Source organism: Plasmodium knowlesi (assembly GCF_000006355.2).
Source record: "Plasmodium knowlesi strain H genome assembly, chromosome: 12".
NCBI classification, from domain to species: Eukaryota; Apicomplexa; class Aconoidasida; order Haemosporida; family Plasmodiidae; genus Plasmodium; species Plasmodium knowlesi.
Window position 1 is genome coordinate 38751 of NC_011913.2, and position 11203 is coordinate 49953.

The 11203-nt window shown below is 41.2% G+C and overlaps 2 protein-coding genes across 2 annotated transcripts; both read right to left on the bottom strand.

The window, feature by feature from the left end:
• On the bottom strand, nt 1-7577 carry PKNH_1200400 (conserved Plasmodium protein, unknown function; the record flags this gene model as incomplete). The annotated part of the gene is made up of 4 exons (XM_002260022.1): nt 1-285; nt 410-850; nt 1055-1735; nt 1863-7577. 4 exons carry the CDS (start codon nt 7575-7577, stop codon nt 1-3), a joined length of 7122 nt encoding a protein of 2373 aa, XP_002260058.1.
• A 1719-nt stretch (nt 7578-9296) lies between these two features.
• PKNH_1200500 (proteasome subunit beta type-7, putative) lies at nt 9297-10109 on the bottom strand (the record flags this gene model as incomplete). Its single annotated transcript, XM_002260023.1, has 1 exon — nt 9297-10109. One exon carries the CDS (start codon nt 10107-10109, stop codon nt 9297-9299), a length of 813 nt encoding a protein of 270 aa, XP_002260059.1.
• Nucleotides 10110-11203: the final 1094 nt, after the last annotated feature.

Here is an 11203-nt window from a genome sequence, read left to right on the forward strand (position 1 = left end):
TTACTTAACAAACACAGTCCACATGTTCTCCAAAAAGGTGGATAAGTAATTGTCCTTAACATGAACTCCAGTCAATTCAATGGATTTCGATTTTGAGTAAATAAGTAAATAGAAGAAATGCATATGGGGCAGATTGTCTTTTCCGATTTTTATTTTCAAGCTTCCTGTTAGTTTCACGACTAGTCTATTCTTTTCACATTCGATGTACTTTCCTCTGATTAACTCGGCTATACTCCTCCTTGTATATTCAAACTCGTTTGAGTACAACCTCGGAACTTGAAAGTGCTGCAAGGGGGGGTGGGGCGAACAGAAGTGCCAAATGGGAGCGCAAGAAGAGAGGAACATGAACGACGTATCCAAACAAACGCATATCACCAATTGACGTGCTGACATGCGTGTCCTCACTTACCGGGTGATTGTATGATCGGAAGTTATAAATGTCGTACTTCTCATCATAATTTATAAACTCCACATCTTTAAAAAATATAAAAACATCAATGTTCTTGCTGTCCACGTCTTCTTCGGATGCACTCTCCCTGTTCTTCCTTTCTACCTTGTACAAGTAACTGTACAAATTGTTCATGCTACTGCTACCAACACTTTTGTTGTCCCCTTGCCCTTTTTTATGTTCTCCCTTCTCCCCGTTAGGATCTACATGCCGTACGTCAATCATCCTTTTAATCATTTCTCTCTCCTTGCACTCGAAATCTTTCCTGTATGTCGATATTAAGGAGTCTGGCGAAATCATCGAAATGTTTACACAGCACAGATTTCCGTTGGAAGTTAGGAGAAAAACTTGGTAAAATAAATTGTTCTTCTTTCCTTCAGGGCACGCATAGCCGGTAACTTCCTACAGAGGTGAGGTGAACGGGTGTGCCATGGTAAAAGTTCGGCATTTCTGAAGAACGTGGGGGGAAATGACAAGGCGCCCATACATGGGCCCACGCGCAAGCCTCCCACGTGTGTCCATCTTTTGCGTACGTGTAGAGGGTAACTACGTGCAGGCACATAACTCGCCTCCACCTCCCCCACATCTGGCTCATCCAAATTTTACCTTCATTTCGACATCCGTATAGTGCACTATAACCCCCGAGAGAGTGTAGAAATTGCCCTGAATTAAATCGTAGTAGAAACTTCTGCCTCTCCCATTTATCTTAGCGTAATTTCTCAAAAGATCCATGTGGATTCTGGATAAAACGGGGATTTTAAAAACGTTCGTATAGATGAACGCTGGGTAGCAAATCTGCTGCTCTTTCCCTTCATGTCCTATTTGACTTTCCCTTCTAGCTCTGTTCCCCTGTGCATTATTTTGCAAGATCACCATGTCGTTAAGCTCTTCAAACAATTTGCTCCTATACTTATCATCCACATTGATGTACGTCGCTTGCGTCCCTTGAAGGATTATGGGCGTGTACTTTTTACCTCTCTTCAGGAACCCCCTGAATGGGTTCTGCGTGTAGCCATCCAGGTAGTCATCTCGGTAACTTCCTTCCCTAGCTCCATTTCTGCTCTCCATCTCTTCCTTAAAAAAGTGAGATTCAAAGGAGTTATAATTCACTGCTCTCTTCATCTGGTCAGCTATGTTTTCCCCCTGGAATGTCTCATAAATAAAATCCTCCATGTCCTCACCCACCACTTGGCTGAATTTGTTGTTCCTTCCTAACTTCTGTACGTGCACGTTGAACAGCTGTATCCGCTTCCCCCGCTGTAGATTTTCGTATGTCTCCATATCCATCTGTGGGGAAAAAAAAAGAAAACATATATATGTAGGTGTGCAAAATGGAGATAAATGCATCCCGCACCTTCGGGCCCCTGCATCTTCACATCTCCGCGCGCACTATCGCTTCCGCTCTGCGACTCACTCGGAAGAGCTTCACTCGACACAACGAATTGATGACATGCTCGATCTTATCATCCAGGGATGTCCACCCCCTGATCCGTTCGCAGGCCGCAAAGTCTATGGCATGCACGGTGCAAAAGGAAGTGGCCTCCAAGAACATATTTAAGTCGTCCTTCACTTTGGTGTATCGATCATCCTCCTGAAAGTTTTCCTCCTGGAGTAACTCGCTCATTTCGTGCTTCAAATTGTAGATAATCTTCTCATACACATTGCTAGGTAACAGGTAGTACTTCCCCTTTACCGAATCATAGAACCCATAGGAAAATTCACTCTTACTGATAATTATGACATCTACAAAGAAGCAAGAGTTTCCACAGTGCTCAATATGCTTAATTCTTTTCGCCCTATATTTTGTCATCCCTACTTTGAGATTATTCTGTCGATCTACTTCGACCAAATCGTTACTAGAAAGGGTACATAACATGACGCCCTTATGCCAGAGCTCACTCTCAGTTTGATTCTCTGTCTGCTTATGCAAATCTAGCGCATTAATTCTTAACACATTGCCTTCCTTTATTATATTTGTCTTTATTATCTTTTTTAAATAAGAATCTTTCGCAGTGCAATATATGTACTCAAAGTTGTCACTCAAAATTAAAACAAATTGATTCCCTCTGCTTTTTATAATTTTCTCCACTCGCAGATTTACAGGGACTTTGCATGAAACTGCGTTATCCTGCATCTTCTGGAGGATGGACTTTTTGTTCTTTCTTTCCTCCACATATCGTTTCAGCAATTTGAACATGAATTCTATTGGGCATGGCGGCTCCACCTCGTCGATGATTTGAAGGGTGAGCATTGACTGGGTGGACCTTCCCATTCTTTGTCCAAATTTACATGTGTAAAATGGATACTTGGGGGGAGGGAACTTTTGCCCCCTATCCTTTGATACCCCATCACGCAGTATTCTGTACCTCCTTCGGAGGTCCTTCTTGTACCTACGCACCAGGGTCATGGTTACCAATTTGTACTTCTTTGAAAACCAGGAAAAATCATACGAATGGAAGATGTTAAGCTGCTTCGTTATCAGCACGAACAGCTCGTACAAGATAGACACATCAGCAGTGTAGTACTCATTCAGTTCTTCATTTTTCAGAAAATACAAATAATCATTGGCGTACCAGTTAAATGTATACCCTCGTTTATTTTCATTCAGGTATATGAGGGTGTTTGTCAATCTTCTGTTTCCTTTTAACTTTTTTCCTTTGGCCAAAAGGGTGTATATGTCCCTTATCAGTTTCAGGTGGTCCCTTAGGTTGAGATTTAAATCGAGTTCCTTATTTCTCTTACCAAAGGAAGTGATATTCATCTTATTCTTGTGATTGGTTCTTCCCCTTTCGTGAACCCACTCCGCCCGGCCCGTTTCTACGCTTAACTTACGCTTCCTCGGGTTAACAAAATTATTTTTCCCCTTCACATCACTCCTCAACATTTGTCTTCCCACTCTCTTCTTTGAAACGTTCCTACCCTTTGCACAGGTGCCCTTATATTCTGTATTGTGCAATAGATTCATCTGCGTGTTTATAATTTCGTTGTAACCGTCCGATTCGTACAGTTCCCCTTCTTTTACGCTTCCCCCTTCGTGAAGGGTGACTCCTGTATGGTTCCTCTCTCCTGGAGGAATGCTCTTCTGTGTACACTCCACTTTGATGCCCTTCGACTCTGGATCCTTGAACTCAGACAGCTTCCCCTTTCCTTGGTTCTCCATAACTGCCTCTTCCCCTTCCTTCACTCCTCCGTCTTCTTCCCCCCCCGACGGTTGTGCTAACGTGAGACGGGCATATTCCAACTGATGCTCATTTCTGTTTGCAATTTTGTCCCCATTTCGAATATTGAGATCTACGTGTTTTTTTCTCTCTCTCAAGTTGTCTGTACAAACGCTGTCGTCCTTATGGTGCTCGTCATCCCCGAATAGTGTCTCCCGCATCCTGTTAAGCACATCCCTGTCTATGCTGATTTTCTTCCCGGAGGCATACGCAAAGGAACCGAGTTGTTTCTCCTTCATGCCCACAATGTCATTGTTACCGCTCTTACTGCTGTTACTGATATTGTTGCTACTATTATTAGTGTTTCCGCTGACGACGCCCTCATCCCCGAATAGTGTCTCGCGCATCCGGTTCAGCACGTCCTTGTTAATGTTCACTTCCTTACCAGAGGCGTACGTGAATGATTTGTGCTCCTTCCCATTCCTCGTGGGGGCTCCTTCACTGGACAAATTCACGCTCCTAAATGAGCTATTGTTACTGTCACTAGGTCTGACTTCGGTGCTTCCCTCGGTCGGAATTGCCTCCCCCGTAATACACCTTTCTCCCTCATCATCATCATCATCCCCGAACAGTTTCTTCCTCATTCTGTTCAGCACGTCTTTATTTATGTTCACTTCCTTCCCAGAAGCATACGTGAATGAAGAGTAACTTTGGAGTCTCTCTCTCATTGAGCTTTTATTTCCCTGGGGAAAATCTTCCAACGGATCGGGGAGTTCACTTTGCCTAACCTTCTTCCTAGCATTGTAGCTGGATGTAAAGTGATTTCCCCCGCTTTGGCGCTGTTTGTCGCTCTGCTCACTTTGCCCGCTTTTCCCACCTTCATGGTGATCTGCCTTCTCCACGCACTTCCTCTCAGCGTTTCCAACCACTTCCTCTCCCCAACCTCCATGCTCCTGCTGCCCCTGCCGCAACTGCTGAAACCTCTCCTCCCTACCACAGATATCCAAAAACTCATCAACCTGTGCACTGTTGGCGCTAACAATTTTGTCGTATATGTCTACAAATTCATCCTCCTGGGGACCAGCTCCACTGCTCTGTGATTTTTCACGAATGTGTACAAATTCATCTTCGACGTGCAAGATTGAATTTTCTTCATGCTGACTAATCTCAAGAAATTCATCATTTATGTTCTTAGTTTCCTTCCTTCCTGTGCCATTAATGCTATCATAAATCTCCACAAATTCATCCTGAGTTGATTTCTCATTTGGAATAGTATAATTGCTTCTGTCATAATTTTCGAGCAAGTCATATAATTGGAATTCTTTCGCTTTACTTCCAACTTGACTCTGATCACAAAAGTGTAAAAAATCATGTAAGTCATTTCCCTGCCCTTGTCCTTCGACGGTAGTGGCGGTGGTAAACATTCTACTTCCATATGGCCCAACGTTAATGCTTTTGCACGAAAAATTATCGTGCTTGCTATCCTCCAAGAAATATTGCGCCACGTTAAACGTCAGTCTGTTGTTATTGTCACCATTTAATTTTTTCGAATTGTCGTAATTTCCATGGCTAAAATTATTTCCTGAAAATTGATTTTTTCCCAAAAGCGTGGTGGGGTTATATTTCATATTTTCCTTTGTCTCAATTTCCATATCAATACTTTTTCGAAATAGAAAATTTGTTTCCCTCACAGAACTCCCATGAACCAATTGTGCAATATTATCTTTACTTAAATCACCGTCTTTTTTAAGATCTCCAAAAATAGCATTTATTTGTTTATTGATGTAGGCATCTGTGAAAACGCGATTTGATGGTGGCACTTGGTCGTATGCCGTTGTTTTTTTTAACATGTCAATTTTTGCGTTCTTTATTTTTTCCTCACAAATATTTTTTTTTTTCTTTTCAACGTATGTATCTTCCTCGCGTGTGCAAATGTTCTCATTGTACGTCTTGTCATTTTTGCAAAATGGACTCTCTGTCCATCCGCCATTGTGCAAATCTTTTCCGTAGCAGCCATGTGAACTTTTCTCACTTGCACTTTTATTAAAAATGCGCTCAAAATTATGACTGTTCAGGTAAAAATTATCTTCCTTCCATCCATTTTGCTCAAAGTAAAAATATTCCTCGCCCTTTCCAGGTAACACTTCCTTCCAACTATTGTCAATTCTACTGTTTGCGTAATCCCCCCTGGGGTACTTCTCACTGCGTATACTGCGGATTCTGCTTTCCATGTCGTGGTTCTCGATGTTTCCGCTTCCTTTTGGGTCATTCGTACGACAGCCTCCACCTGACTTGTTTGTGCAACTTTTGTGGAAGCTATCGCCTGACTTGATCAAGCCATTTGTGTAAAAACTTTCACCTGACCCGTTCAGGCAATTTTGACTATCATCAAATTTGCACACACGGTCATAACTTAATTTGCCATCTTCAAACAGGTCGAACGCCCAATTATAAATTAAATTATCGTCACACCCCTGTGCGGTGTTGCTCTTCTCCTTTATTTTGATGCCCTGTATAGAACCATTCCCCCCTTTTCTTCCACCATTTAGCTTGTAAGACCCATTTTCGCTATCTGGGCATTTTTTTTTTTTTTTTTCCTCAGGAATATGGCCATGGTGAGTACCGGACAAGTTCACCTTCTTTATTACCTCTTCACCAGAGTACGTCATTTTTTCTCCCCCATTTGTATCTTCGTCAATGCTATTTTTTTGAAATTCCCCTTTCTCTATTTTTTCCCATGTGCCATTTCCTTCGGGGTTATTACCACTTGGGAAACTTACCACCTCGCACCATTTCCGTGGGGAAAGTATTTCCCCCTGCTCCTGTACTTTCCTGCTATTATCCCACTTGTCCCTCCTTGTCAAGCTGCACTTTGTGGCAGCACTATGCGCCAAGTTGCCTTGTGTAATTTTCCTTTTTCCGAAGGAGTTGGACCTCTTCCCGGTGTCCGAAAAATTATATGCACAATCAAACCCCCCTATGTTGGAATGCTCTTGTAAACCATCCACTTCGCAGCGGAATTCTTCACAACTAACATATTCTCCGCTCACGAAAGCGTCGATGGCGCTGTTATAACTTAAGTTTCTCTTCCCACTTTCCAATTTCGGCATTGCACAATCACTTCTGTCTTGGAGATAGTTTCCAGGAGGAATGTTAACAATTTGTGTATGCTTACCCCCCTCGTGAGGTCCACCCCTATGTGCACTTTGCAATTTCACATCACCCCCTCCTTTCTTTTTCAGAACGGCAATTCTGCTGCCACCATGGTTGTTGCTGAACTGATGGTACTTTTCCGTCAACTTTGAACTCTTCCCGCTCGAGTCATTATCATAAAAATTGAGTTTATTAGTAGAGTGTTCCTTTTCCAGGTACTCCTTGTTGTTATTATTCCTGGGGGCGCTAAAGTCTTCTAACATTATTCTGTTAGTTGCAGTGTTCTGCTGAGAAGAGGCGAATTCGAGTCTACTGTTTTGGTTGGTATGACCGCACATGATGGCGTCATTGGATGGGGCACAGTTGTGACTGCAGTTAACACCACTTTTGTTGCAACTGGACGTGGTAAAGTACCTCTGAACCATATCACTAATGCAACCCGCTCCGTCCCAACCCTGAACATTTGCGCCACTACTGTCGAACCAACTATCCAACACAAGCAACCCAATGTCCCTGTATAACTCGTTTGAATTGTTAAAGTGGAAGTTGTTTTTTACTCTTCCAATATCTTGCACATCTCTTCCTTCATTCTGAAATATACCCAAGTTTATTACCTTATTGTTAGACGCACTTATAACCCTATCGATGCTACATAAATTGTTACCAGGGTTGTAAAAAATGTGTATGTTATTGTGGATGTGCACACAGACATGGTTATTCTTTCCATGTCCAGCACCATAATTTTCGTATGCACTCCACTCGTCTTTTACGTTATTGTCTTTCCGCGGCACATTTCCATTAAATTTGGTGCTGCTCATTTTGGTGGATTTGTGGCCATTTTTCTTAAAAGGTGGAAAAAAAAAAAAAAAAAAAAAAAAAAAAAAAATTTGCACTGTTAATCTCGGTGACGTACTGCTAGCAACAATTGAGAGAGTAACAGTAATGGCAATTTCATAATTTACAATAGAGTTAATCCCCTCTTCTCCTCAATTTCTCCTACCGACCAAAGTTTACAATTTTCCCTATATGACCTACACACCCCAGGACGAGTGGTAAATATGCACTTCATTTGTCTTTGTTTTCCAGTGATGCTATTTAAGTTGCGAAAAAAAAAAAAAAAAAAAAAGTTTTAACCTCTCACCAAATTGTTCAGTACGATTCATTTCGACAAAGCTCTTCGCATTTCCTCGCCCTCTGCCATGGTATGATAAAAGGCACTTGTTTCCATTTAAAATGTTCTGTTCATTTGCAGTTATACACAAATTGGACTTGCCCCTCCACCTGCCCAGGTGAATATGCTAATGGGGGAGAAAAAGTAATAGGGAACATGAAAAATTCGGGAAGAAGAAAAAATCGAGCCTCCTGCAAACCTTGGGCAAGTATTCCTCTTTCCCATCAAAGTCAGCCACGCGAGAAAGTTTCTCCCATTTGATAATACCCCGGCATTGTGAAAGAGCCAGCCCAGTGTGTATTCACCTTTGAGAAAAAAAAAAAAAAAAAAAAAAAAAAAAAACGCACGAACGAACGAAGGAAGAAAGGAACAGATAAAAAAAAGGTGCTGAAGAATTTGTGTGTGTGTTCATTCTACGGAAGGGCAATTTTCTCATGTTATGCTGTTCTGGCGTTCTGCTGTGCTCCATCCCTTCCTATTCCCCTTCAGCTTTAACTCCCCAAACATGAAAAGGAGAAAATAAACCATTAAAGCGTTTTACGCGAATGGTAGCGTACCCGTCAATGACATATCTCCTGTACCGTCAAACTTTCGTCCCCAATTTTGATTTTCCTTTTGCGAAAAAAAAAAGGGATGAACATGTGATGTGTATGTATAAAATGCATATATACGTAGCAATTTTTAAAGGAATTTTCCGCACAAAAAAAGACACATAGTGGGGAGGAATTTTCATCAGCAGATTCAAAATATACCTCCTTATAACGTTCTCACATGAATGTTAGAAAAGTTCTAATTCTTTTCTTCTTTTCGCCCCCCCTTTGGAGCGTACACTTGGTGGTAAACATGAACCACGAATAGGGAAGAGCGTAACAAAGGTGAAAATGTATTGGAATTGTTCCCATGCGGGCATTCTTTTACAAATGGGAAAAGCCCACCTGGTCACTCATTACTTCTCTTCCCTTTTTAACAAAAAAATGATTAGCACACACGGTTATGCTCACACTTCTGGACGAGGATTCTCACGTTCTTGCCCGTAACCTATGAAGCTTTTGTTGCGTTGGAGACCTGACATGTGTACCCCCGCACCAACACCAGTGGGGCTATCTCTCAAATATGTGACGATAATTATTAATCGTCAGTCCGTTAACATACACATGTTTGAAAAAAACATTGTTAAAAAAAATTCTCTTTTTTTTTTTTTTGCCTGGTTGTTACAAGTTCCAAATGGGTAAAAAAAAAAAAAAAAGAATAGAATAATATAGTGATCATAACGTAATGGAAGATAGTGGCAAAATTAAAAAATTTTTTGCTACTTACTATGAAGATAAATAGTGCTACACATGTGGGCAGGAAATAGGGGACCAAATCATGCATCCTCCACAGTGATGTATTTTTTAATATTTTCAATTTTTTGACACAACACAGGGGTGGTTCCCTTTGGAAAAACAGTCGGTTGCGCCAAGTGATATAGTCGAACGTTCGGCTGCTTATACGGTCTTATGTGTTGCGAACCATCCTTCGTTATAACGCAAATGTCCACATTTCCACCTGAACCCAGATCGTTAAAAATACCTGCACATATAGCTTCGCACACGAGTTCTTTCCCTTCTTCTATAGTCATATTATCCCTGTACTTAGCTTCCAATACAGCCATAGCACTAAGGGATCCAGACCCCAAAGCAGTGAAAGGTAACAAGCAGGAAGAACCATGCGGATGAATACCATACAGCTGAGGGCCGGTAACATCTACCCCTCCTAACACTATAGCGCACACTTTATATCCTTGGTACTTAAACAGTTCTTGTGTCAATCTTGAAACACACATAGCTACTCGGGGCTGCGTATTCGTATTTAAACGATGCAATTCGACATTGTGTTGCAACCATAAGGTAGTATGCTCCAGGTCTCCAGCTACTCCTGCACCTGCACAGTATATATTTTTACTTATATAGTGTAATTTGCTACAATTTTTATCTGCTACTATTGGACCTTCCGTAGCTCTCGTATCAGCTCCCAAAATAACCGCATTTTGGCATACCAAGCCACATATGGTTGTTCCCGTTTTTCGAAAATTGGGAAATGTTATTCCCTTTTCCTTCAAAATTTCATTTCTCTTGATATTTTCAAAATTAAATCCTCCACTTTCTTCTTTCAACGCATTCATATATTCGAGTTTCATTTTTGCGCTCAATGTAACGTTAACGTATGGTATGTTGTGTGTGTGTAGAGGGAGATCGTTGATTTTTCTTTAAGCCGTGGTTCTTCGCCGTGTACACTTCGTTTTTTGGAGAAAGGGTTGCTCGAGTTATGGATAAAAATGAGAAATGCCTATCCGTTTGATATATGGGGGCGATACTTACCAGTGGTTGTTTACTCGCGTTGTGCCCTTAAATTGTAGCTCTCCCATTCACAATTATTCGCATGCCATAAATTCCTTCTTTACCAAAGCGAAGCTGTACATGTGTTTTCATACCCTCATGTATAAATCACTCCTAGCAAAAAGAAAAAAAAAAAAGTGTTAAAAAAGTTTCCCTCGGCCGCAAATATGCATGCTGGTTTGAAATGGTATGCGTGCTGGAATTGCGCATTCGGTGAACACTGCTACTCGCGGATGCTTCCTTAAGAAAAACGCAAGTGAAGTGCTTATTTCAGGAAGAATAACATATATGTGTTAAATGAAAAAGGTGGTGCTTCAAATTGAAGGCGAATACGAAAACCCTTTAATCAAGGCAGCTGATAAAAATTAGAAACTCCTTAAGAAGCGTGCCCAATACGAATTTGCTACTCCGTGATTAACTTTTTTTTTTTTTTTTCCTCTCAAACGGAAACGTGGAAAAAGTGTACAACTATTAATAATATTATGCGTTACGTTTTTTTTTTTTTTTTTCCGAAGTGAACACAAATCAGTTACACCCCCAAATGGCACACTCAAGAATTGGCGGCAAAGAGCGAATGGCCTCCGTGGACTTAACAGCTTTAGCAAAAGTAAGAAAGGGCTATGCGAACAAACGCATTTGCGTTAAAGTGCGGGTTTATTTACATGGCCAAATGTTATTACATGTCCTTGCACAATTCAATTTTTTCTTTTTGCGCTGTGCGGGTTCTTTTTTCTTTACGCATGAACGGTGTGAACAAAGTTGTGTTCACACTTGAGGAAAAGTCATAAGGGATAAACTACACCCACAGCCTGGTGCAAAGAAAAACGGAGATTAAACAAAAGGATGTACACCAGCCGATAGATGATCACTGTTGCCTCTTACAAATTGATTGTCG